The 27,824-nt window shown below is 32.8% G+C and overlaps 3 protein-coding genes across 10 annotated transcripts; 2 read left to right on the top strand and 1 right to left on the bottom strand.

Annotated features, from left to right (window-relative positions):
• The first annotated feature begins 1,406 nt into the window (after positions 1 to 1,406).
• On the top strand, positions 1,407 to 11,284 carry LOC123896823. 2 transcript variants are annotated; one of them, XM_045947211.1, is made up of 2 exons: positions 1,407 to 1,812; positions 7,171 to 10,580. In XM_045947211.1, exon 2 carries the CDS (start codon positions 7,839 to 7,841, stop codon positions 9,732 to 9,734), a length of 1,896 nt encoding a protein of 631 aa, XP_045803167.1. In that variant the 5' UTR covers positions 1,407 to 1,812; positions 7,171 to 7,838; the 3' UTR covers positions 9,735 to 10,580. The 2 variants fall into 2 exon arrangements, 1 of the variants encoding a protein (XP_045803167.1); XR_006804646.1 differs by lacking the exon at positions 1,407 to 1,812 and adding an exon at positions 11,262 to 11,284 and having other exon boundaries at positions 7,043 to 10,272.
• Positions 1,803 to 5,866, top strand: LOC123896824. Of its 6 annotated transcripts, none has more exons than XR_006804647.1 (7): positions 1,803 to 2,544; positions 3,448 to 3,533; positions 4,272 to 4,315; positions 4,675 to 4,760; positions 4,828 to 4,911; positions 5,314 to 5,392; positions 5,479 to 5,866. XR_006804647.1 is itself a non-coding variant. In XM_045947214.1 (7 exons), exons 2-7 carry the CDS (start codon positions 3,481 to 3,483, stop codon positions 5,501 to 5,503), a joined length of 324 nt encoding a protein of 107 aa, XP_045803170.1. In that variant the 5' UTR covers positions 1,803 to 2,432; positions 3,448 to 3,480; the 3' UTR covers positions 5,504 to 5,866. The 6 variants fall into 6 exon arrangements, 5 of the variants coding, with proteins under 5 accessions (XP_045803170.1, XP_045803168.1, XP_045803171.1 ...); XM_045947214.1 differs by having other exon boundaries at positions 1,803 to 2,432; positions 4,875 to 4,911; XM_045947212.1 differs by having other exon boundaries at positions 4,875 to 4,911.
• A 2,322-nt stretch (positions 11,285 to 13,606) lies between the features above and the next one.
• LOC123896822 lies at positions 13,607 to 17,276 on the bottom strand. Of its 2 annotated transcripts, XR_006804645.1 has the most exons (3): positions 17,152 to 17,270; positions 13,899 to 15,759; positions 13,607 to 13,820 (listed from the first exon to the last, which is right to left on the bottom strand). XR_006804645.1 is itself a non-coding variant. In XM_045947210.1 (2 exons), exons 1-2 carry the CDS (start codon positions 17,191 to 17,193, stop codon positions 13,993 to 13,995), a joined length of 1,809 nt encoding a protein of 602 aa, XP_045803166.1. In that variant the 5' UTR covers positions 17,194 to 17,276; the 3' UTR covers positions 13,607 to 13,992. The 2 variants fall into 2 exon arrangements, 1 of the variants encoding a protein (XP_045803166.1); XM_045947210.1 differs by having other exon boundaries at positions 13,607 to 15,759; positions 17,152 to 17,276.
• Positions 17,277 to 27,824: the final 10,548 nt, after the last annotated feature.

Raw genomic sequence — 27,824 nt, 5'->3', positions numbered from 1 at the left:
ATCTTGATACTCATTTGACCGAAGAGATAACTGAAGAATTCAACGTTGAAAGTAGAAATAATATGGGAATAAAATTTATATCTTGGATTCATCTACTAGTAATACTACTGGTATGTTAAACTTTTAAGTTAATTAACTTCTCTTGAAACTTTGTTTCTCTGTTTATTATAATCCTTACATGAATGCGGAACCTTTTACACATGAACTCTTTAAACCTTTTGAATTCATTTTTTTTATAAACAGCCAAAGTTATTGTTGAATCAGCGGTATTCATTGATAATGCAAGGTTTTGTAAGAGAGGCCAACCAGTTGCAGCAGAAGGAGAAATATGCAGATGTTAATTAGCGCAACAATTGATCAAACATAAGCGCGCACACATACACTGCTTCAATAGGCGCAGAACGCGCTTCACACACACACACTTGCACAAACTGGTTTTTATGTTGCAGAAGCAATGAGAGAAGAGAAAATGAATGAAAAGCAATGAATATTGGCTCAACAAAGATTGAAATTGTTTAGGGAGAGAGATAATTTTATTCATCCACTAATGGGCCAAAATCACAATACAATACGATCACCAATAAAACGCATCTAAGCATTTATATAAGCTGCTTCACACATAACATAAGCAACAAAGTTAGCTCATAACTAACTTCTAACTAACACCCTAACAAACTCAAATGTGGTTATTAACTCCCTAACTAACAAACATATATATTATTTGACACCTAAGCAACAAATCATAACAAACTATTCTTGTTACTTGCAGAATGCAGAACAAGTAACTGCCTAAACAATATGGAATTACACAAAATCTCAACAGTTTATGATCAACAAGAATACATTAGTTTAATTATAATGTACATTTAGCGGATAATTGAGATAGTGATTTAGGTTGATGCTTAGTCCATTCATAAGGCTAATTATGAAATTCGTGAGAGATTGATTGATAACTTGAATCCAAGAAGTAATAGTAGTCTCTTTGGCTCAAATGACACTTTTCTTCCTAACTCAATTATTGGAAGGGATATGAACGTGATCATGGGCCAACATGTCACAAATAAAAAACTCACAGTTTTACGTAATAATTAATTTCAGTCACTATCTGACAATTTAAATTATACATACAATAAAAATATCTCCACTATCTATCTAAATTTCATACTCTAACTACATCCACACAGTTATAGTAGGAAATTTGTATCCATAGTGTCAGTCACATACCAGCAATTATAAGACAACTTGATTTTTTTTGTTTATAACCATATGTTCACATGGAAAATGGGTCCTAATATTCCAGAGTTCGGCTATACACAATGATGACAGCTAGTCATTTGTTAATTTTAATTATAATTCTACAACATTTTAATTAGTTTTTAGGAATACTGCACGGTCAAAGAGAAGAATTTATGAAGAATTTGACATATCCAAGAGTTTGAAGACAAAAGACCAAAAGACCAAAAGAACAAAAGTACTTTAAAAAAATAATGAAGTTTTGATGAAACATCTTCTGTTTTTCTCGCGTCGCTGCACTTATTTCTTCATGGCGCGATTCTACAATTAGACCGACACGTGACGTCAGCAAAGCATAAGCAAAGTGATACAATCCAATATTTTAATGACGTGTCAATTAAACCAAGTTAGTGGGATGCGATGTGTCACGTGAGGGAGGGGATTTGGCTTTTCTTATGCATATATAAAGGTAGCAGCTATATTGATCAGGATTATCACTTTGCAGAGAGAGAAAGTTACGATCTAGCAAAAGGAGAAATACAAATTGAGGGTTTCGCCATCGTGGTTTACATCGGTTATGTATAATTTTCCTAACTCTTTTGTCATGTCAATTATTATTATGAGTAATTAATCTCATCAGATTATGAATTATAGATGATTCTCTTTGAAACTATCTGAATCATGTAACTACGTGTTCTCACTACTAAAAAAAGGTAAATTAGTGATGGAAATTAGTGAGGGAACAAAATTCCTCATTAATTATGACGGAATTAGAGACGGAAAATTGCATTTCCTTTAAAAATCTATATTACTGACGAAATTAGTGAGGGATGTTTTTTTCCTCCCTAAATTTCCATCACAAAGGAAAAACATTCCGTCACAATAACAATATTTGTACCTACGGACAACCAATACCGTCAGTGAAACTTTTATTTATTCTTTATTTTATATATATATTATATTATTATATTATTATTGATTATTATTATTATATCAAAAGTAAGAGAAACGACTAAACACTGAGTTATCCAAATTTCAAACCAACTAGCTCAAGGTTGCTCTCGATCGTTCTCATCGCGTTTCCGAAATTTCACTCAATCGTTCATTAACCTCCACTCTCAGTCCTTTAGAATCGCTCTGGATCATTCGAAAATTGTTCTCAATCGTTCGAAGTCGCATGTTGCAAAGATGAATTTGAGGTAAATTTGAAACGATTCAATTTGTGTTTTGTTCATCGTTCTCGTTCCAACTCAATCAAAATTTCTCAACTGAAATTTGTTCGAAATCGCATGTTGTAAAGATGAATTTGAGGTAAATGTGAAGCGATTCAATTTGTGTTTTGTTATCTAATGTTTTTGATTGATGGAATGTAAATGTGAAGGATTCAATTTGAGTGTTTGTTAATTATTTTAGGGTTTAAGTTTGGGGATTCAATTTCTTGTACTGATTTTAGGGTTTAATTTTGTTATCTAATGTTTTTGATTGATGGAGTGTAAATGTGAAGGGATTCAATTTGAGTGTCTGTTAATGACTTTAGGGTTTAAGTTTGGGGATTCAATTTCTTATACTGATTTTAGGATTGCTGGAAGTGACTTTAGGGGATTAAGTTGCTTGATGCTTGAAGAGCTTGACCTTACTGATTGCTCTGGCATGAAGGACATAGGTAAACCAGAATTTTGCTAGAAGCCTAACACGACTTCAATCTCTTTACAACTTCAATAAGAGAGCTTGTAGCAACTCATAGCCTCAAATATCTTTCAAGATGCTTAGAACTTGTAAGATTGAAGTTAGGATTATGCACAAACATATCAGACATATATAGAATTGGCACACATTGCCTGCAACTGCACAAAGTTGACCGAACTTCACCTCTATCGGTAATTGAACTTCCGTCAATGTGACTGCATGCCTAGATTGATTTTGTTTCTTTTTGCAGACGGATCTAAGATTCCAGTTAATATAGATTGATTTTGCTTATATTGATATCAACTACATGCCTAGATTGATTTTTTTTTTATCCTTTCTTTCTAATACTGATATTAGTTCCTGAAAATCACCAAAGAAAAAGAAAAAAGAATATAAGACAACTCTAGTTAGCACTCCAACTGTGGTTGTAAGCTCTGATGAGGCTTGTAATGACTTGGTTTCTACTTTTATTTTTTGTTCCACTAAGTTTACTTTAAATGTGTTTATTTTGTTTTTTTTTTGCATCAGGAATTTAGACGTACCAAGGGAAACATAAACTCAATGAGGGAACATGCAGAGCATTTAGGTTCTTTTAAGGATGATATTACTATGAGGTGAATCCTGAGTTTGATCTGAGTTAAATTATATAGATATTTTCTTATAGGTTTACTAGATTTAACTTCTTTTAGCAGACATTCTGAGCTGCCATCCATGGTAGTATGTCTCATGTAAGTATTTTTCTGCTTAAATTCTTAATTGGTTTCATCTCTATTGGTCCACGGTGACTGTTATTAAGCATCAGTCCCATAAAAGCTATATTAGAGAGGAGTCAGAGGACAAACTGAGCTTATTCCTTACAAATAGCTAATGAACTGTTTTTCATTTACTAATGTCATATAGCTTGGTGAAGCCATATGCAACTAAGATTTGTCATATGGTGTTTGTTCTTTAATTTTTTGTGCATTCTTTTTTCCTTCATATCATATGGCATCAGATTTTCCCAATGTAAGGTTGAAAACCATAGTCAGATTTTCCCAATGTACAACATTTAGTTGACTGAATTTTGAAATTGTTCAGTATTCCAGCAATGATGGAAGTTGTATATTCCTTTCTACAAACCTTTACTCTTCCAAGATACATCAAGCCATAATAATGGGTCCTGTAGAAACTATTATTCGTAGTTTGCACGGTATGTTGGACAGTAAAATTTATCTTTCTAATATGCCAAGTTTCTATTATAGTTCTTATATGCATTAACGAAATCTATATCATCCAAAAACTGTTGTATATCATAGTTTATTTCCATGTTTCTGCACTTGTTCTGACTTAGCAATGGTTAACAACTGTAATAGTGGTGACATTGCCAACCTTTCTCAAAACAAGAAAGGAAGACAAGGTACTTTCATTTCTTTTTCTTCTTTTAAACATTAATTTATATAATGGTTAAGTGAGGAAAGGTATGCCATGATAGTATTTCCATATGTAATTGTTAAGTGAGTAAAAAAAATGTTATTTTTGTCCATGACAAGGATTATATATCTTGGCCTGATTGGTTGAGAGAGGTTAATGGTTGCTATTAAGTTTTTTATAAAATGTTTTACATGCTTTCCTATAAAGAGTTGTAATTTGGCATTCTATTTTAAATATCTGCAATGAATTCTACTGTATCCATCCTTTGAACTCAATTTTAAGAAAATGTCTTCATTAATTTAGCACTTTTTATGACGAAAGTTTACATTCATGTACTGTTTGCAGGATTATCAACAAAGAAAACTGTCAGATCGATTCAAGATGCTAAGGATGATATCCTTGATCTAAATAAAACTGCTGAGGTCTTAGAGGTACAGAAATTGCAACTTATCAGGTTTTTTATGGAGTTTGTGATGACCATGTTACATTCACTTGCAGACTGCAATTCCCATTCTAATAGGAATCAAGTTTGATGCTTTTGTTAGACTTCACCAAGATTTGCAATGGACAATTGTAACACAGGTATCTAAATAATAATTATAACATTAATTTTAAGTGGATTTGACTTTTATTTCCACATTTAGCACATTTAAAAGGAATCAAATGGTTTGTGGTAGTGTCAGAATTTGCACCTAAGCATGTTGATTAAAGTTAGATTAGTGATGTTTAGAGTTCATTACTTTTCTTTTGTGGGGTACAAATTCACAGTCCAAAATTGCTTTGAAAAAAGTGTGTACTTTTTACTATATTATTTCTTTGGCATTTCATTATTAAACATAATTATACTAATTGTTTCTTTGATATGTATGTGTACTAAATTATAGGCTAACTGGTATATTGACTGACACCTTGATGTCTTGACAGTTTGGGTTTTGGTCCCTTGTATTAAAGAACTAATTTATGGTCCCTTGTTGTCTTTTGAAGTGATCATCTTGAACGTCTTGTATTTGAGGTTAACCACTGATGTTATAGCACCATCCCCATGGAAGATTCACGTGGAAGGGTAAGTTACTCCTAATTTAGTACGTACTAGGATCATATTGTTTTAAAGCCAAATGTTATTCCGACCTTGATCTCATTTTAATATAGATGGGAGAGGGCCAATAAATCCTAAGGGATTGTAATATTACAATAATCTCATCAATGAACTAACAAGCCGAGGTTCTTTTGCAAACTAGTTTTACCTTAAAAAGTTCAATTGGAGTTGTCAGCTGCAGATTGGGATCTACCACAAGCACTTGAAGACGAATATGGAGGATGAGTTAGTCGAAGAATTATGTATGGTTTGTAAACTATAAGATATAGTTTGTTTTATTTTATCATGTCTTAGATAGGAGATCAAATTAAACAAACTATATCTAACACATTAGAAAAAAATGTAGTTACTGTATTTTGTAAATTGTGAGTAATTTATTTTCCCTAAAGTGTATTTTTACTCTATATTTGTGAGTAATTTGTTTTGAGAATTTGGATGTAACTAGTATTTTTAAGAATATAGTTACTGTACTAAATTTATATGAATCAATTTTATGTATTTTATTGAATAATATGTGATAGTTATGGATGCAATTAAATTTATATTAATTTTTTAAAAAAAAAAAATTCACATTAGAAAATGAAAAACTAGGTGAAATACTACGAATTAGAGAGGGAAAAAATCCCTCACAAAAATACATTCTTTTAAATTAGTGACGGAAATTTGTCCCTCATAAATATTTCCCTCATAAAATCCCTCACTATTAGTTACGGAAATGTGTTCTAAAGTTGAATTTTGGTTTACAAATAGTGACGGATTTAATCTTTGAGACGGTAAAAATCCGTCGCAAACTGCAACGGATGTCAAAATCCCTCACAAATATTTTGCGACGCTCAATTTCTTTACGGATTTTGGTGCCTCACTAAATCCGTCGCTAAATTAGTTTGTGAGGGAATTTGTTGATTTAGTGATGGATTTCTTCCCTCTCTAAATTTGATTTTTCTAGTAGTGTCTAGTTTATTCAATAGAAACTTATAATTATTCAGTTAATTTTGTGTTTATTTCTTTTCGTTAATTGATCACTTTCGAATTGATTTTAAGTTATAAATCACTATTGACCCTATGGTTTATACTGGAACTAGATTAATTGTTTGCCAATCGTAATTGCTTTTGGAATAAAGAATTAGTTGGTATGATTAAGAATTTAACGGTCATTCATGCTTTTGATAATATTAGTTTCACCTAAGGAATTAGGGTGCTATATTAGATAAACGAGATCGATGAGCCAAGGAATTAGACTCGGTCTATTTTGTTAAATTATCGTAATTATAAGAATTTTATTATTGAGGGCTAGAACCTAGAGTACCAGATAGGGACAAAGAGATGATTCAAAATAATTTCTAATCGTCTTTCTCTCATAAAAGTTTACGTTTCAACCTTCTTTCAATTTTAATTATTGTCATTGTTACTACAAATCAATCTGAAAACCCCCCTTTGCAATTTATTTATTAATCCTAAATACGATTCGATTGTTTTGTCGAGATTGAAACATTCCCTGCGGATACGAACTTTATAAATTTTATTACTTAGCGACGAATTTAGTTCACTTGCTAAAATTGTCATCAAGTTTTTGGCGTCGTTGCCGGGGATTGTTGATTAATTTTAATAAGGCAATTTCGTTTTATTTTGGATTTACTTATTTTTAGTTTTTTTTATAAAATAAAAATAAAAAAATCATACTTTATTTATTCATATTGAACAGTGCTATTGAGGTATTTTATTGTTGTTTATGCGAGGTAAAAAAGTTGCAACAGAGCTTCTTTTTTATTCTGAAATCGAGAAGACTGCAAAGGCGAACAGGAAAGCAGTACGGTTAGCACGGTTAGCTGAGCAACAGCTGGCTGAAGTATCTAAAGGAATTCCTCCAGACACAGGTTCTCAGTTTGAAGAAGAAGGCACGATGGCCGATGACCCACCACCGCCGCCTAGGCGTACCATGGGAGACTATTGTCGCAGAACAGATGCAGGACAAATTTCTATGGGGTTTCAACCGGCGAATCCTATGACATTTGACATCAAGAATATAGTTCTCACCAGGCTAAGGGATAAACAATTTGATGGAAGTGCAATCAGAGATCCATGGGAGCATCTGGAACGCTTTTATGAGACATGTACTATGTGTCGCCCTGAAGGTTACACTGATAGTCAAATTAAACTCAGGTTGTTTGGGTTTACTTTGATGGGAAGAGCAAAAGACTGGTTGCAGTGTATTCCGAGTGGTACCATAAACACTTGGAAAGAGCTCGAAGATAAATTTTTGGAGCGTTATTTTACTAATGATATGTTTCTGGCAAGAAGGGCTGATATTACTGATTTTGAACAGGGCGAGTCAGAGTCTCTATATGAAGCCTACGAGCATTTCAAATTGTTACTGAGGAAATGTCCGAATCACTCTTTGGACAACATGGAATAAATGCAGATATTTATCAGAGGTCTGAGAATGCAATCCAGAATGCTTATAGATGCCTCAGGTGGAGGTACAATTAGAAATAATAATGAGGATGAAGTCAGACAACTGGTGGAGAACATGTGCATGAATGAGTATCGTTCCAAAAGCGACAGGAAGAGAGGTGTGATAGCAGTTGACACAAACACAGCTCTACTAGCCCAGATCGAGATATTAAACAAAAAGTTAGTTGCAAAGTCTTTAGCAGAGGCGAATGCTAGTCAGGTTCAAGAAGTCAAATGTGATTTTTGCCACGGGCCACACACTAATGGAATGTGTTCACCTGAAGCTGAAGAAGTTAATTATGCCGGAGGATATCAGAAAAATAACCCTTATTCCAACACATATAACCCAGGTTGGAAAGATCACCCTGATCTGCAGTGGGGTAATCAAGGTAATTTTTCTCAAGGGAACTCTCAAAATCCACCATCTAGAAAATCATCTCCCTTGGAAGAAACAATTAATAAGTTCATGCAGATTACTCAGAGTAACTTCGAAGCGATGAGAGCCAGTCAAGAAACATCCAACAGAAATCATGAAGCTTCCATCCGAAATCTTGAAACACAAATTGGGCAAATATCAAAACAGGTGGCTGCTCAGTCTAATGAGGGTTTTGCTGGAAACATGTTGGACAATCCAAGGAATGAGAGTTGTAATGCCATTGGGTTGAGAAGTAGAGTGGTACCATCGGTAATAAGTAAAAAGAGTGAGAAAAGAAAAGAGTCTGAAGTAGAGAAAAAGAGTGAAACTGAGGGAGAAGTAGAAAATGAGTGGTTGATTGTAAATGATGGAGAAGTAGAAAAGGAGGGTGGAGTCGAAAAAAATGAGAGACTAGAGGAAGAAAAAAGTGAGAATGGGAATAAGGGAAACACTGAGGGAGAAGTCAAAAAGATAGAAAAATTAATTGATGTAGATTCGATGCTTAGAAAAACCAAAGCCCAGCTTCTCAAGGAACATGGGAAAAAGCAGGTAATTCCTTCTTATGTGAAGCTTCCATATCCTCACCTTAAGAAAAAGAAAGAAAAAGAAGAAGGGCAATTCAAAAGGTTTGTAGAGGTGTTAAAAAATTTGCAAATTAATGTTCCCTTCAGTGAAGCTTTGGAGCAGATGCCGATATATGCCAAGTTTATGAAAGATCTCTTGTCAGGTAAGAGGAAGCTTAGGGATGAAGAGAATGTTGCCTTGTCTGAGGAGTGTAGTGCAATTTTGCAAAGGAAGCTTCCCCCGAAGTTGAAAGACCCTGGGAGTTTCACTATTCCGTGTTCAATTGGTAAGGTAAAAGTTGAAAGAGCTCTTTGTGATTTAGGAGCTAGTATTAATTTGATGCCGCTATCCATGGTAAGGAAGCTTGATTGTGGGGAACCTAAGCCAACAAAAATGACTCTGACATTGACTGATCGCTCCATCACGTATCCCTACGGAGTTCTTGAAGACGTGTTGGTGAAAGTTAATGATTTATTTTTTCCAGCCGATTTTGTTATACTTGATATGAATGAAGACTCAGAAATCCCCTTATTGTTGGGAAGACCATTCTTGGCTACCGGTAGAGCGCTGATAGATGTGGAGTTAGGTGAGCTAATGTTGAGGTTTCAAAATGAACAAGTGACTTTTAATGTATTTGAGGCTATGCGTCATCAGAATGAAAACCCTCAATGTTACCGGGTTGGTATAGTTGAAGAGTTAGAGGAGGAAATTGCTCAAGATGAGCCACCAATTAGATCAATCGAGCAAGTTAATGTTCTTGTTAAAGAAAACAAAAAGAAGGGAGGAAGCATGAAACAAGTGAAAGCTCCTTTGAAAACTCCAAAAACACCTCTAAAAAAGAAAAGAAAAAAAATGGAGGAACAAGTGGGAGAGGTTTAGGAAGCTGGCACTTGAAAATTTGGTCTTTGTTTCTAAAAAGGATGATATATGCCCCAAGAAGGAAGAAACCAAGGTTGGAATAACTATCAAGTATCCACCCTAACATTGGTGGGTAGATCGTCAAGCTCGGGACGTTAAACACGCGCTTGATGGGAGGCAACCCATCTGATATATTTTATTTCAGTCTTTATTTTTAGTCAAAAAAAAAAAGGAAAAAGAAAAAAGAACAAAAAAAGAGAGACTATCAATGATGTCATCTGCTGACAATCTCTTGTGTTTCATCTTTATGTTGTCTTGTTTATTTTCAAGTTTAATGTTTTATGTCTTTTCAGAATTGTCAGTGTGTTAATACCTGAATTTGCATGATGAAAATCTCTTAAACTTGCACATAAAAGAATAATTGCAGTGTGATTGCTCATGAAGTGCAATGGTTCAAGAGACAAAGAGACGAATTGGAAAGATGGAGTTTTGCACAGTGTACTAGTTCAACTTTCAGATACCCCTGCTGGTGAGCATGTTGAGCCAAATAAAGTCCATGGTATACCCTTTTCTTTCACATCTTATGAGTGTATCCATGCTTTGTATATTTTCTAGAACTTGCGACTATTCTCTACTGTTGATTGGTTTTACATTTTCACACATAGAGGCACATTTGTTTGGTACTCTGAGCCTTTTCAAGCTACCTTGTTATTATATATCTGTTGCTAAACCACTTTGAGCCTAAAATATTCCCCTTTTCTTTCGGTGACTAACCTAGTTATAAGCCGTTTAGACCTGAAATTTTTTATCTTTTTGCCCTCCTTGGAGTTAGGTATAAGTTTTAAATTTTCTTGTCATGACATCATTTTAAGTTTGGGGTTGCTTTTGGAATTAGCAACATCTTAAGTTTGGGGTAGGGGTACTAGAGAACTTAAAAAAAAAAAACAAAAAGATAATAATAACAAGAGACTCACAAAAATAATTGAGTTTTCTTCAAAAAAAATAAAGAGCCATTAATCATGAAAAATAGTGGCATCTTCAAAAAAAAAAAAAAGAGAAAAAAAAATTGAAAGATAAGTTCTCTAAGTACCTTATTAACAATGAATTGAGCCCCGATAATAGTATTTTTCATCAAGGGAATAGTAGTAGATATATAACTCCAATTTAGCCTACTTTCCCAAATCTATCTACCTGTTACCCAAGCCAAGTTATAATCCTTAAGACCTCAAAAATGTGTGTGATGTATTTACTTTGATTGACGTTTAGAATTTTTTCAAGCTTATGGTAAAATAGCATTTGCATGTTGATGGAGTGAATACCTTGTCAAATTGAGTGAATTGGTGAGTGAGAGATAAGGTTGAACTTTGAGCATCGTGTGAAACGTTCATTGGACTGAATCTAATTGAAGTCTAAGAAGTCGGAGTATTGACTGAGCAGGATCACTAAAGTTAAGACCGTTGGTTTTATTGCCGGATGAAGAGAAAAGTTTATGAGATTTTTATCATTCAAATTAATTTGTTAATTCTCTGACAGTTTTTGTTTCGGCAGACATGTTACTCGAGGACAAGCAACAATTCAAGTTTGGGGTTGTGATGACAGCTAGTCATTTGTTAATTTTAATTATAATTCTACAACATTTTAGTTAGTTTTTAGGAATATTGCACTGTCAAAGAGAGGAATTTTTGAAGAAATTGACATATCCAAGAGTTTGAAGACAAAAGACCAAAAGAACAAAAATACTTGAAAAAAATAATGAAGTTTTGATGAAGCATCTTCTGTTTTTCTCGCGTCGCTGCACTTATTTCTTCATGGCGCGATTCTACAATTGGACCGACACGTGACGTCAGCAAAGCATAAGCAAAGTGATACAATCCAATATTTTAATGACGTGTCAATTAAACCAAGTTAGTGGGATGCGATGTGTCACGTGAGGGAGGGGATTTGGCTTTTCTTATGCATATATAAAGGCAGCAGCTATATTGATCAGGATTATCACTTTGCAGAGAGAGAAAGTTACGATCTAGCAAAAGGAGAAATACAAATTGAGGGTTTCGCCATCGTGGTTTACATCGGTTATGTATAATTTTCTTAACTCTTTTGTCATGTCAATTATTATTATGAGTAACTAATCTTATCAGATTAGGAATTATAGATGATTCTCTTTAAAACTATCTGAATCATGTAACTACGTGTTCTAGTTTATTCAATAGAAACTTATAATTATTCAGTTAATTTTATGTTTATTGCTTTTCATTAATTGATCACTTTCGAATTGATTTTAAGTTATAAATCACTATTGACCCTATGGTTTATACTGGAACTAGATTAATTGTTTGCCAATCGTAATTGCTTTAGGAATAAAGAATTAGTTGGTATGATTAAGAATTTAACGGTCATTCATGCTTTTGATAATATTAGTTTCACCTAAGGAATTAGGGTGCTATATTAGATAAACGAGATCGATGAGCCAAGGAATTGGACTCGGTCTATTTTGTTAAATTATCGTAATTATAAGAATTTTATTGTTGAGGGCTAGAAGCTAGAGTACCAGATAGGGACAAAGAGATGATTCAAAATAATTTCTAATCGTCTTTCTCTCATAAAAGTTTACGTTTCAACCTTTTTTCAATTTTAATTATTGTCATTGTTACTACAAATCAATCTGAAAACCCCCCTTTGCAATTTATTTATTAATCCTAAATATGATTCGATTGTTTTGTCGAGATTGAAACAATCCCTGCGGATACGAACTTTATAAATTTTATTACTTAGCGACGAATTTAGTTCACTTGCTAAAATTGTCATCACACAATATTTACTATATTCATTTAATCAATTTTTTTTACTACATTCATGTAACATAATGCTTACAAAATTCAATGTGGATATAAGCATCATAATATCTACATGTTGAACAAAACAACAGTTAGAAAATTTGATTACATATCAAAATCAATGGAACTGCTAAACCTCCGATTCCAAATAACCTTCGGTATCCAATTTAAATGGAAGCAAATAATTCCAAATAACCTTCAGTATCCAATTCAAATTGAATGTCGATACTCCTTCCGTCCCAATATATAAGATCGTTGGCCAAATGTACTATTCATTTATATTGTTTTGACCGTATATTTTTAATAACATATAGATGTAAACATTAACATATGAGATCTTATTTGATTTGTTTTGATAGTACTACAACATTTTTGAAGTTTAGGCAACAGTTTTTAAAGCAATGTTTCAAGACCGCACCTTTAAAGTGGAATAGGCAGCGGTTTTGACTCTGTTGCATAGTTTCTGTACCCACAGTCATTAAACCGTTCCTAAACACAGTATAAGCTACGGTTTGGCTAACTGTTGCCTTAAGACAGAGGTACGGTTTTTTGTCTTTAAGTAACAGTTTTTGTCTGCTGCCTCATTTTCAAAACGTTGCAAGGTGAGTATTTTCAAAATATCAAATTTTTATAATATTTACAAATAGATAATTAAAGATATTAGTGATCAAAATTGTGCATCGACATACATGTAGTGATCAACTAGGTCTTATATTTTGGGACGGAGGGAGTACATCTCTACATCATAATTTATTATGATTAAAATCACAATAAAAATCTTATATAAGATCACCTAAACATTTTTAAAGTTTCTAACCCATCCACCACAAATTAAAAAGACAATTTATTTTACTATAAGCTCCATCAATCAGATTACATTTATTCAAAGAGCTTAATATATCATACATACTTAGTAAATTTTTTTTTGTACATCATTTTTTCATATATAAAAACATACTTAATAATCATTGAACATATGCAGCGGCTTACTTAAATAAGCTACATAATACGCTTTCTATTTTATTATTACATATTTTTATACTAAAAATAAGATATTCATTCGTTTCAATAATTGATAGAATACATAAGACACAAATACAAATTCAATTTTTCTAAAAACGAAAAGGATGAATCTGCGAACAAACTCACAATATTCAAGTTAATAATAACATTACAATGGTAAAATGCTTACAAATAATATGATAAAATCAAAGTGACCGTAATATTCATGCTTCTGGATCTGCAACGTTGACTTCCAAATCATAGATTGAATCTGCAATTGATTGAAGTTGATCTTTCAATATGAACTAAATGAACGCCACAACAAGACAGAAAACCAAAAACGACGTACCAATCAGACGACGACCAACACACTGTGCGCATATTATTACACTTATTTATGAAACATATTTCATGACACTTGGATTCGGCTCAAAATCCTTCTTTTACTTAACATCAATGTAATTTTCTTCATTGCTAGAAACCGTGGGTTTTAGTTCAAAATCTTTAATGGCTCCTTTGTTTTCCTCTGCATCTGTCCCATGATAAAGGAAACCATTAGGTTTTGGTTCAAAATCTTTAATGGCTCCTTTCTTTTCCTCTGCATCTGTCCCATGATAAAGGAAACCATTAGGTCTTGGTTCAAAATCTTTAATGGCTCCTTTCTTTTCCTCTGCATCTGTCCCATGATAAAGAAAACCATTAGGTCTTGGTTGAAAATCTTTAATGGCTCCTTTCTTTTCCTCTGCATCTGTCCCATGATAAAGAAAACCATTAGGTCTTGGTTCAAAATCTTTAATGGCTCCTTTCTTTTCCTCTGCATCTGTCCCATGATAAAGGAAACCATTAGGTCTTGGTTCAAAATCTTTAACGGCTCCTTTGTTTTCCTCTGCATCTGTCCCATGATAAAGGAAACCATTAGGTTTTGGTTCAAAATCTTTAATGGCTCCTTTCTTTTCCTCTGCATCTGTCCCATGATAAAGGAAACCATTAGGTCTTGGTTCAAAATCTTTAATGGCTCCTTTGTTTTCCTCTGCATCTGTCCCATGATAAAGGAAACCATTAGGTCTTGGTTCAAAATCTTTAATGGCTCCTTTGTTTTCCTCTGCATCTCTTCCATGATAAAGGAAACCATTAGGTTTTGGTTCAAAATCTTTAATGGCTCCTTTCTTTTCCTCTGCATCTATCCCATGATAAAGAAAACCATTAGGTCTTGGTTCAAAATCTTTAATGGCTCCTTTCTTTTCCTCTGCATCTGTCCCATGATAAAGGAAACCATTAGGTCTTAGTTCACAATCTTTAATGGCTCCTTTGTTTTCCTCTGCATCTGTCCCATGATAAAGGAAACCATTAGGTTTTGGTTCAAAATCTTTAATGGATCCTTTCTTTTCCTCTGCATCTGTCCCATGATAAAGGAAACCATTAGGTCTTGGTTCAAAATCTTTAATGGCTCCTTTCTTTTCCTCTGCATCTGTCCCATGATAAAGGAAAGCATTAGGTCTTGGTTCAAAATCTTTAATGGCTCCTTTGTTTTCCTCTGCATCTGTCCCATGATAAAGAAAAGCATTAGGTCTTGGTTCAAAATCTTTAATGGCTCCTTTCTTTTCCTCTGCATCTGTCCCATGATAAAGAAAAGCATTAGGTCTTGGTTCAAAATCTTTAATGGCTCCTTTGTTTTCCTCTGCATCTGTCCCATGATAAAGAAAAGCATTAGGTCTTGGTTCAAAATCTTTAATGGCTCCTTTCTTTTCCTCTGCATCTGTCCCATGATAAAGAAAAGCATTAGGTCTTGGTTCAAAATCTTTAATGGCTCCTTTGTTTTCCTCTGCATCTGTCCCATGATAAAGGAAACCATTAGGTCTTGGTTCAAAATCTTTAATGGCTCCTTTGTTTTCCTCTGCATCTGTCCCATGATAAAGGAAACCATTAGGTTTTGGTTCAAAATCTTTAATGGCTCCTTTCTTTTCCTCTGCATCTGTCCCATGATAAAGGAAACCATTAGGTCTTGGTTCAAAATCTTTAATGGCTCCTTTGTTTTCCTTTGCATCAATTTCCTTATCTCCAAAAACATTAATATTAGGCTTTTGTGTCTTGAGATTTTTTTTATCGTTGATGTTAAGGAGTCCTTGAATATATTCTGCCGTGTGTTGGTCTTTCACAGCAAGTTTCAAGTATTCTCCTAGATCCTTTCTTGATTCTACCGTTGCTGCAAACTTTTCAAAAAAATAAAAACAAAAGTAAGACAAAAAAAAGTAGAGGTGTAAGTGCAAATGTGTTGTTAATAATATTGTCTTGTTTTCAAAATAGCTATTAAGTTTTTTTTAAAAAAAAATCATTAATCAGCTATGAAAGTTTTTTAAAGAAACATAGGAAAACATTATATCTTTTTTTATATGGTTTCCTTAGTTAGATTACAACTGAAACATATATATTTGACACCTCAAAAAATATTAAGCTAACTCCATTATTTGTATGTCTATAATCATATTATAAACATTGATTCAACAAATGAAGGGTATCTTTAATCGATATAAGATAAGTACCGGACATAATCACATAATTGTATATATGAAAAATATTTAAGGTATTGAATAATTTTTTTTTTGCTTTCATCACCCGTTGAATATGGTTCGTGGGGTATTGAATAATTTTTTTTTGCTTTCATCACCCGTTGAATATGGTTCGTGGGGTATTGAATAAATTTTACTTTGCATGATGTTTGATGTTTAAAATATTGTTTTAGTATTTTATGTAATTTGTGTAAAGGATAAAAAGTTGTCCATTAGTTTAGTGAGGAACAATAATTTTAATATTTGTCCACTCTCTTGTATCCACTTTGTCAAATTTTAAAAACAGTTTTAAAATTAAACATAGTACAACTAAAATTATCATGTTCATTTCCTTAGGAGATCAAACGCAATGTTGCTTATTTTAACTCAATGTTGAAAATCAAATCATCTATATGTGTGTTGATTTTTTTTGGATTCATTTTTATTTTAGATTCTCTAAGATTAATTTTGATAAAATTAATTCTTTAGAAACTTATAAAAAAGCACAAATCAAAAGGTTTTCATGTTGATAAAAGTATAAAAAATTAAAATCACTCAAGTTGAAAACTATGAATATTAAAATAGTTTATCATTAAAAGAGTTGAAAAAAACCATAGAATCAATAAAAAATAACATTCTCTCAACTTCTATTAAAAATAATTTTCTTTAAAAACTAATCAAAATAGCTATTTCGTTATCAACATGAAAATTAGTTCTTAAGAAAACAATTTTTGAGAATAATCTATACTTAAACATCACCAAATAAAAAATCTAGGAAGAATATATAGACTAGTCATGCATTGGAATCTGTTAGACTCGATTATTATTTTTATTTAAAGTAAAAGGGTATAAAGTTGACAACTAAAACATTTCAATTATATTAAAAATCACCAAAACTAACCACTGACTTCAAATACATTAATTAGCATTTTGTTTGAATATTATATTATTAGTATTAATGCTACTAGTACTACTATTTGTTTGAATATTATTATTATTATTATTAATTAATGTTACTAGTACTATACTATTGAAAGGACGAAAAGTGAAACATACCAAGAAAAGCAAGAGAGGTAGTAAAGCAAGAGCAGGTCTCATCTTGAGAATCAGATTAAAGCCTCGTTGTTGTGACTATTTGTTTGTTTGTTTGTTTGTTTGTTTGGATGGATGGATGATGATCTTATAACTTGTTAATCACTACTATTTATAGCTGGCTAGATACAGGCTCAGGCTAGGGTGAGAGAAGTTCGGAAAAACCGACATAGAGAAAATAAAAGAGTGCAATCAACAACACAAGAATATAACGTGGAAACTCCAAATCGGAGAAAAAAAAACACGGTCGTTGTCAAAACCGACAACCAGAGAATAAACACTATGTGAAAATTGTTACAACACATAGACTTCACTCCACATTCCCTTGGCCCCCAATACACTCACACTCTCCAAAGTAAATATTTGAACTACATCTCAAATACTCTTAAACAAGAGCATAAGAGAAAAGCAAAAAGACACAAATATAAACTTAAAGTGTTTACAAGTGTTACTGCTTGGTGCAATTATAAACAAAGAACTTAGGTCCATTATATAGCTTTGATTTCCTCCTTGCTTCACAATTCTAAGCGATGTGGGACTTTCAATAGCTATTTTTTAACCTCATTCTTTTTCTTCATTAGCAATGTGGGACTTACATTGCAATCAATCCCAACAATCTCCACCTTGATTGTAATGGTCTTCAATCTTCATTGTCTACACCGACAATCATAATTCTCATTGTCTATACCGACAAATTAAATTATCATACTCCACCATAAAGAGTATATTCCACTTGGAACTAAATCATCCCAAGAATTTTCTTCACTTGAAACTAAACCATCCCAAGATTTTTCTTCACTTGGAACCAAGTCATCCCAAGAATTTCATCTCGAAACCTCACTGACAATTTATGGTGCAACTTCCATATTGGCTTTCTCTGGAAGTTCATCAGCCATCGAGATAACCGCGTACCTTGCATCAATGCCAACCAATGCTCGCACGCTACCATCACACACCTTGCATCCATGTCAACCAGTGCCCATGTGTCACTTGAACAACTTCAAACATCTGTGAAACCACCTCAGGCCATTGTTAGGCTCCAACAATTCCAGTTTAGTTACATCACCTAGTAAACCTTGTTTCACTAGTCCAACTAAACTCATGTCACTAACAAGTACCCACCCGAAGATCCACAACTTAACCAAAACATGAGAATCACCACTAGTAACAGATGCATAACCAATAATAGTAGAACTATCTAACAAGTAATCTACCTACTATCTATGCATCAAAGTTCAAGAAAATACCTCGCACTGTGTTAAAAGAAACTCACCCATACCTTGAACCTTACAAGTTTTCCGTCACCAAGACGAACAACTCCACCTTCAACTAGCTCTAGGGATTCAAAAGTATTTCTTCTTCAAACACATGTGATAGGAGCTTCCAAAGTCCATGACTCAACACTCCACCGATTCTCAACTTCCACTAGCACCTCTGCATCCTCATAATAAGTTGTTGTTTCAGACGTAACTCGAGTATTCTTATCACCGCCTCTCCAGACCGATGTTGAGTATTATTACCACCGCCTCTCCAGGCTGATGTTGAGTATTATTACCACCGCCTCTCCAGGCTGACCTTGTGTAACCCAGATTGCATCACCACATCCTTGACTTGATTTTCCACAAGCCAAACATCAATTTTCTCTAGTCTAAACTTCACAGCGGAACTCCCTCTCCTAGATCAAACCAAGAGCTCTGATACCAGTTGTTGGGAAAAACCGGCATAGAGAAAATAAAAGAGTGCAATCAACAACACAAGAATATAACGTGGAAACTCCAAATCGGAGAAAAAAACCACGGTCGTTGTCAAAACCGACAACCAGAGAATAAACACTATGTAAAAATTGTTACAACACATAGACTTCACTCCACATTCCCTTGGCCCCCAATACACCCACACTCTCCAAAGTAAATATTTGAACTACATCTCAAATACTCTTAAACAAGAGCATAAGAGAAAAGCAAAAAGACACAAATATAAACTTAAAGTGTTTACAAGTGTTACTGCTTGGTGCAATTATAAACAAAGAACTTAGGTCCATTATATAGCTTTGATTTCCTCCTTGCTTCACAATTCTAAGTGATGTGGGACTTTCAATAGCTATTTTTTAACCTCCTTCTTTTTCTTCATTAGCAATGTGGGACTTACATTGCAATCAATCCCAACAAGAGAGTCTATCATATCTCTCACCCATGAGCAACCCTTAAGGGCCTTTAGATTAAAGGGTCCATAGATTTTATTGTGAGCTTTCTGCATCATAATATTTTTTTCCTTTTGTCTTTTTGAAATATTTTCAACCTTTAATTTTTTCAACCTTGAATCTTTTCTATTTTCTGTTATAAATTTTTTTTTCAAGCCTTAAGATTTATCATCATTGGTAAATACTGTACTAATTACTTTTTTATTTATAATTTATAATTTTGCAAAAAAAAAAAATTACTCTATAATTAATTACTATTTTTTTTTACTTATAATACGTACTATTTTCGTCACTCTGAAATCAATATCTTTTTATTTTGCTTTTATAGTAATAACGAATGTTTAAGAACACTTTTTTTTTTAGTAAGACTTAGTATTTTTTTTCTTTTTTGGGCCCCTAAAATCTTTGTTTGAATTGTCTTACCCTTGAGCCAATCCTGACAAAGAAATAAAAATAAAATAGAAACGCAATAAACAACAAAAAAAGCAAAAATGTGAGAGAAAAAAAATAAGGCTAAATTAGATAATTGGTCCTTAATTTATTTTTATAATGAATAATTGAGTGGATGCCCATTAACCATTGACTCATTTCACCCGTCCATTGTATTGTCATATAAATAGGACTTATATTGTTTTGTAAATATACAACTTGAATAGAATACAATTTTTATTGTCCCCTAATTTTAGCTCAGTTGGTAGGGACATCGTACTATATGTTCAGAAGCCGATGTTCGAACCCGGACATACCACTTATTCACCTTTAAGATACAATTAGCCACTACACTACTTTCAAAAAAATACATATTTATTTTGTTATTTTAGTATACATATATTATTTTTGTAAATAAATAAAATGACAAAGACACTATAAATTCACACACACATATGTGAGAGAATTGAAAATTGAACTTTAGTCATGACGTCCGGCCTAACAATTTTAACATTTTTTTTGTCGATTAAACTAAAACTTGTAGACATTATTTTAGTACATTTATTGCTGCATTCATTTTATAAAAATAAAAAGAATAATTATGTTGAATTAATAAAATTTACAACACTTGCGTCAATTTTTTTAATAAAGCTGGATTTGATAAGATGGGAGAGGAGCATGGACAATAATAAAGTGCATTACGTATATCTTACACTCTTATTAATCAATGGTTTGGATTGATCATTTCACTTGTGCACCTATGAGCTATATGAACGGCTTGCTCACAGTAGAAGGCGCCGCTAGGCGCTAGATACATACACGTTTACGGACCTGGATTTCCTACAGTTGAAAAACCACACAGTTTAACACTGTAATGAATCTTTACCATTGATTTTTGATCAATCGGTTTTGATTAAATATACTCTAAAATAATCCTGACCATTCATTATGATCGGACGGTTCACACCGTAACTGCGTCAACGCCGTTACAGCAGGGAATCTTTTTCCCACGTTTACCAAACAATTATTGAAGCCTCGTTGTGACTGTTTGTTTGTTTCTCTGTTACGAAAATTACTACTACTTTTTCTTTATGTCTTTGGTTTTTTTTTTTTTACATTAGTTCTTTGATTTCTGAGGAAAGGCTCCAATAATCTAAAGTTCGGTCGCGAAGATAACAAAATGTGACAAAAAATTATTTCATAAAAAATTAAACCCGAATTTTTCCGAACAATCCGTCGTAGGAAGAACTCATTAATCTTTGGTTTTAATTGTAGTGATGTCTCTAGTTTTAATTAATTATACAGCGTGTAAAAAAATAGTAAGCATCACAATTTCATTATTGAGCTTGCACAATAATGAATTATTTGCACGTGTTTTATTGTTGTGAAATAACAATTTTAACTCGAAAGTATTGAACTAGGCATAAAATTTGATTCATAATGTAAAATTATATATTCTTATTCTAAGTTGTCAAGAAACTCCAAAGGCTTGATAAAAAGATGGGTCCTGTTGAACAAAAAAAAACGGGTTTTAAATTCGAGAGGTTAAGGGTTTAAACTTTGCTAATGTTTTTGGAGAGAGACAAATATAAAATTTTTTGTAAGCATTTTTTGAGTTCTAAGATCATCTTCAATGGTGTAGTACTTATTAAGTACTACCATTGGACAGAGCCGGTTTTGGGCCAGGGCAAGCTGGGCCCGAGCCCAGGGCCTCCAAAATTTGGGGGCCTCAATATTTTTTCAGGCCCATTGTGTAAAACACTAGTCAAGTAGAGTTGCTGCAAATTTGTAAGAAGAAATGAAGCTTTAACCGTTCATTTCCACTACTCTTATCTTATTCCTTGTAAAACTGGTCCTTCCAAAATCCATAAATCATTGATAAAATTGGTCCCAAGTCCCACAAGCCAACCGTGTCCTTGCCAAACAAATCACACCAAAAAAACATTCTTGAATTTTAAGTATAAGTGATTAAGGAGGGTGTATTGGATTGAGATTTCATGGGATTTTAAAAGACTTTTTTATGACAAAAAAATCTTGAGGTATTCAATCAAGACTTTTACAAAAGTTAAATAAATCTTGTGGTATTCAATTAGACAAACATGATTTTTTTTTCAGGGCAATAAAATCCGTTGGTATTCAATTGAGATTTGGTACTACTTTTAAAATGTCTACTGGTATTTAAAAGTCTACCGATTTTGATGGATTCTTCTATGGAATGGATTTTGAGAGACTTTTTAGTTGAAAATACACTTGATAGACTTTTTCAACAATCTCACCAAAAGCCTTGAGACTTTTTTGAAATCTCCAAGACTTTTTATTTTCATCATCACTGTATCAAATTTTTTTTTTCTTTATTTTTTCATAGTTCATCATCACTGCACTCCTTCTTCTTTTCTTTGTTCACTTGTTCAAGAATCTCACCAAAAGACTTGAGACTTTTTCAAACTCTCCAAGATTTTTTACTTTCATCATCATTATATCAGTTCTTCTTCTTCTTCTTCTTCTTCTTCTTCTTCTTCTTCTTCTATCAAATATGTTTTTTTGCAAAAAAATATTTTAACAAATTCTACATCTTTTTTACAAACTTTTGATTCAATACAACTTTTTACGGCAAATTTTTTTTCGTTACCTTCATCTGCTTCTTTTCTCATCAATGGTGATAATGGTTTTTATTTGTGATTAGAAACATATACGTGAAAAAAATGTAAGGCTTTTTTTTTGTTTAAAAATTTGGATTCCCAAAAAAATATAATTTCTTTTATTAAAATTTATTGATTCTTTTAAAATTTGCCTAATATACAAAAGTTTCTTAATATATAAAGTATTATGAAATCTTGATTGTAAAAAGTTTTTTGAAAAAAATCTCTCAAAATCCATTCAAATCATGTGTTAAAAATCTTGATTGTAAAAAAGTCTCTGTAAAAAAGTCTTTAAAATATCACAAAATCAATATAGTCCAACAAAATCTCAAAAAATCATCAAGACTTTTTTTGCCAAAATTGTCTCATGAAATCCCAATCCAATACACCCCCCTAAGTCTAATATAATTATGAATGAGAAAAATGTTGAATTTATAAAAGAGGTTATTCATTAACATACTGCCTTAAGGTTTTGGATGGACAGATACATGTACTAATACTAACTTAGTACATAACTCTCACTCACAAGCTCAAAATACACGCTCACATAACTTTTTTTTTGTAACAATTTAACGTAATTTTTTTTTTATTTGTTTTGTTTTCTTGATTCATTGATTTTATTTTGTTATATTGATTAATTGTTATTATTATTGTATGTTATTTTAGGAAATCAATAACTTTTTTTTTAGAAAACAAATCACTGAATTATTTGAAATCATAAAAATTCATAAAGTACTCTGAAATCTAGAAAATTTGTGTAATAAATTCTTTAAAGTCTTGATTGTTGAAAATCGTGATTGTTGAAAATGTCATTAAAATCCCACAAAGTCAATACAATCCCACAAAATCTTTTAAAATCTTCAAGACTTTTTTACTAAAATAATCCATCGAAATCCCAATTCAATACACCTCGATCTTTATCACTAAGTACAAAAGTTATAAAATGAAAATAGTAATTTCAACAATGTATTTCAATGAAAAAGACATGTTGCATATATATGTAGTAAGTTATCCGCCGATCAAAATACATGAAGATGTAGGGAATTAGATCCTTTCAATCCCATTTTTTTTATCAATCTCTCAATTAGAAAAGTATAATTCACTAAAAGAAAACTTAATGTACAAAGTAAAACATCTAAAAATATGATTTGAACGGTATGACGGCAAAATAGTTAAAGAATTCTTTAATAACACACTCCGTCAACATGTTAGTCACGTGACTCCAAACGATACAAAAGGGGGGGGTGAATTGTGTACTCAAAAAATTATTAAAAATAAGCACTTAAAATATTTTAACCAAATAAAAATAACTTGTAGCGAGAAATAAAAGAGATGAAAGGGTAAGAAGAAAAACACAAAGAAATTATTCTGGTTCGGCCAAAGACAAAGGGCCTACTCCAGTCCCCAAGGAAAGCACCTTGAGATTTCACTAAACCAAACTTTTATAACAGGATAAACTAATAACCTTTACAACCGAGAACTCTCAACACAAACAATGGGATATCACCTCCCTTGTGCAAGAGCCTCTAAACCAAGAGATATCATCTCTCTTGAAAACCTTGGGATCACACCCAATACAAGTGGAATAAATTGAGTTACAAGATATTACACCATATGTGTAGATAAAACAAATTGAAGCACAAGTACTACAAGTAAACTATGTAGTATAAAAAAACTCTCAAATAAATATATTAGCAAGTGTAAAAATAATGAGAGTGATGAGTAATATTCTTAATATATTTTCATGCAAAATGTATTAGTTTAATGAGCTACGGTAATACACATATATATATTTATAGGATAAATGAAAGTGGTGTATTAATAAAATAGCCGTTGGCACTTGAAGGCATAAACTAGCCGTTGCAATATCTTTACCATGATATGCTCATATTTAATTGTGAATGAAATTCCAAAAATACGCAGCATGGCTGTATCTCTTGCTCAACATCAATTAGAAATTAAAAACAAGATCGTTGAATCAAATGGTAGGCTAATTGATTATGGTAATAATCAAAATGGTTATTGTTTAGAAAGAGATCATACTGAAACAAGTTGAATGCATAAATATAATTGACAAGCTAAAAGAGCAAGTCCATTGCTAAAATATAATTATGACCTTGTTCAAAAGCATGTTCTAAAATATTTAACGAGAAAAAAAAAAATGCAATTTCCAAAACACAATTTATGCAAAAATATTTTTATTCAAAATCACATTTAAATAAAAATTATAGTGAGTGTGTGATATATTATTTTGAGAGCTATTTTTACTACACACATAACGATCTTAAAAAAATATGGATTACATAATCCAATAATTCTATAAACCAAGTCTTGAAAGCTAGATTCTCTTTTCCGCTTTTTGCATCCTTATCATTCTTACACTTCTTTTGTCAATCATCAAAACCACAATGTTCATGTCAAGGCATATATTCACACAACAGTTGCATGTCTGTGTATGCAACTCGTCCAGACTCCGATCATTAGGTATTCCTCCTCTTGTCTTTTCTTTTTCATATACTCCCTCTGGTCCTTTTTATAAGGAACACTTTGAAGAAAAAAAAAATGGTTTTTTTTATAAGAAATTTTGACCAATTTTCAAATGTTTTAAATGTTCAATGTCACGTATGCCCTTATTTATTATGAGAGAGAATTTAAAAATAAGTAAGTTAGTCGAATAAAGAGTAATTAAATAAGGGTATACATGAAATAAATTTAAATATATAAGAGTATTAAACAAAAATAACTATGTTAAATGTGCTTTCTTGATCTGTGTAATTTTTTTAAAGTGTTCCTTATAATAAGGATCGGAAAGAATACTACTTCTATAAAATAATACAATGCTATATGGCTGCGGAGATCGGCAACCAAGCAAAAGCCTCCAACGCCAAGTTGATCGTAACACATGGCCATGGGTAAGAGATTTTAAAATCAAAAAAAGCAAAGGGGTGTAAAAATTGATGGAAGTTGCAAAGCAACCTGGAAAAATTGATTGAAGAGAACAGATAAATTGATGGAAATATTGATTGAAGATCATGAGAAAATTGATCGAATTTGTTTGAGTATTTTATAGTTGTTTTAATGTGGTAAACAAAAAAAATTATAATAGGTAATTTTACTAAAGTTATTGTGAAGAATAGACTTTGTGCTTGGTGTATGCCATGAATGCAAGCTACAAGATGAAGTAGTTGCAGAGAAACTAGAAGAATATGCAGAGAAAGAAATGAGCAAAAGATAGAAATTCTTATTCATGAAAAACTTGATTGAATACAAGCACTATGTTCTATCTTATATATTGAAGGGATCAAACTAACAATCTAACTAACTAACAAACTATTTACAACAAACTCCAACAGTTTGTAACTGCCAAAACCAACTCCAAAAGCAGTTAGCTTATAAGGCAAGTGAGATGGAATTCATTTATTTGCTTTTGTCATTAACATCCCCCCTCAAGCTGGAATATATGTCAAACATTCCAAGCTTGGACTGTAATGTCTGGAAAGGACCTGGATGTAGAGATTTAGTGAATATGTCTGCAATTTGCTCTTTGGAGGATACTGGTAGCAGATGCAGTATGTTGGCTTGAACTTTGTCTCTCACAACATGACAGTCAATCTCTATATGTTTGGTTCTTTCATGAAATACAGGATTGGAAGCAATGTGCATTGCTGATTTGTTGTCACAGTACATTATGATGGGTGAATCATGCTGAATTTGAAAATCTTGAAGCAGATACAATAACCATTGTCCTTCACAAGTAGCTTGAGCCAAAGCACGATATTCAGCTTCAGATGAAGATCTTGAGACAACTGTTTGCTTCTTACTCTTCCAGCTAATCAAAGATGATCCAAGAAAAAAGCAAAAACCTGTGGTAGATCTTCTGGTATCTGGACAAGCTCCCCAATCAGAGTCAGAGAAGCCTTTCAATGTGAGTGATGATGATGAGCTAAAGAATAAGCCTTGTCCAGGATTATTTTTGAGAAACTTCAAGATGTGAAGACCAGCTAGCATGTGTGCATCAGTTGGTGAATCTAAGAACTGGCTGAGCTTGCTTACAGCATAAGAAATTTCTGGTCTAGAATGAGTTAGGTACAACAATCTTCCAATTAGCCTTCTATATGTTGTTGGATCAGAAATAGGTGTACCAGAAGATTTATGTAGCTGTAACTGTGGCTGCATAGGAGTAGGGCATGGTTTTGTTGCAAGAAGGCCAGTATCTTGCAATAAATCTAAGGTATACTTCCTTTGACATAGTGAAATGCCATTATGTGATCTAGCCACTTCAAAACCCAGAAAATATTTCAGAGATCCTAAATCTTTTATGCTGAATTTAGCATCGAGTAATGCTTTGAGCTGATTAATTTCATTAATGTCAGTGCCCCCCAGCACCAAATCATCAACATAAACAAGAATAACAGTGAATCCAGTTGTTGACTGTTTGGTGAAGAGTGAATAATCAGCCTTAGATTGCTTGTATCCTGAGGCAATGAGTGTTTCAGTTAATTTTGCATTCCATTGCCTGCTGGCCTGTTTTAATCCATAAAGTGACCTTTGTAACTTGCACACCAAGTCAGGTTTATCAAGAACCAGCCTAGGTGGTGGTTGCATGTAAACCTCTTCATTTAAGTCACCATGAAGGAATGCAGTGTTCACATCAAGCTGGAAAAGAGGCCAATTTTGAGCAGCTGCTATGGCCATAAAGGTTCTGACTGTAGTCATTTTAACTACAGGGCTGAACGTGTCCATATAATCAATACCTTCAGTTTGTGTGAAACCTTTTGCTACTAATCTTGCCTTATGTCTTTCAACAGATCCATCAGCATGTAGCTTGAGTTTGAATACCCATTTACACCCTACTGCTTTCTTGTTAGGAGGTAGTGTTGTCATAGACCAGGTATTGTTTTTCAACAAAGCAGCCAACTCAACATTGACAGCATTCTTCCATTGCTCATCATGCATTGCCTCCTCATACGAGGATGGTTCAGTGAGGGTGGAGATATTAAAAGCAAAGTGTTTGTGTGATGTAGATAAGTTTTGATAAGAAATAAAAGATGATAAAGGGTACTTACATTCAGAAGATGATGCGGAAGTAGATTGAATTGAATCATTATTGGAGGTGGAGATGAGGTTGCAATGAAAGTCTTGTAAGTAACCAGGAGGATTGGAAGGTCTAGTTGATCTTCTAAGAGTAATGGGAGGTGGAATGATGGGAGATAGAGAAGGTGAGTTAGGTGAATTGGTATTAGAATTGTTTGGTGAGGGAGATGCAGACTGAATGTAGTTGTCAGAAACATGAGTTGCAAGAGGAGTATTAGTGTCAGCAGGTGAAGTGTGTGAAAGTGGAGATGAATTTTGAATAGGTAAATGAGATG

The sequence above is a fragment of the Trifolium pratense genome, linkage group LG7, assembly GCF_020283565.1.
Source record: "Trifolium pratense cultivar HEN17-A07 linkage group LG7, ARS_RC_1.1, whole genome shotgun sequence".
Taxonomy (NCBI): Eukaryota; Viridiplantae; Streptophyta; class Magnoliopsida; order Fabales; family Fabaceae; genus Trifolium; species Trifolium pratense.
This window is presented reverse-complemented; position numbering and strand designations above follow the sequence as displayed.

Bases quoted from the DNA above. Each gene is read 5' to 3' on its own strand.
- LOC123896824 (XM_045947214.1), top strand. From the start codon at position 3,481: ATGAGGGAACATGCAGAGCATTTAGGTTCTTTTAAGGATGATATTACT. The intron at 3,534-4,271 runs GTGAATCCTGAG...CAACTGTAATAG, and splicing joins AAGGATGATATTACTATGAG to TGGTGACATTGCCAACCTTT. The intron at 5,393-5,478 runs GTAAGTTACTCC...ATTTTAATATAG, and splicing joins TGGAAGATTCACGTGGAAGG to ATGGGAGAGGGCCAATAAAT.
- LOC123896822 (XM_045947210.1), bottom strand. From the start codon at position 17,193: ATGAGACCTGCTCTTGCTTTACTACCTCTCTTGCTTTTCTTG. The intron at 15,760-17,151 runs GTATGTTTCACT...TTTTTTGAAAAG, and splicing joins TACCTCTCTTGCTTTTCTTG to TTTGCAGCAACGGTAGAATC.
- LOC123896823 (XM_045947211.1), top strand. From the start codon at position 7,839: ATGCAGATATTTATCAGAGGTCTGAGAATGCAATCCAGAATGCTTATA.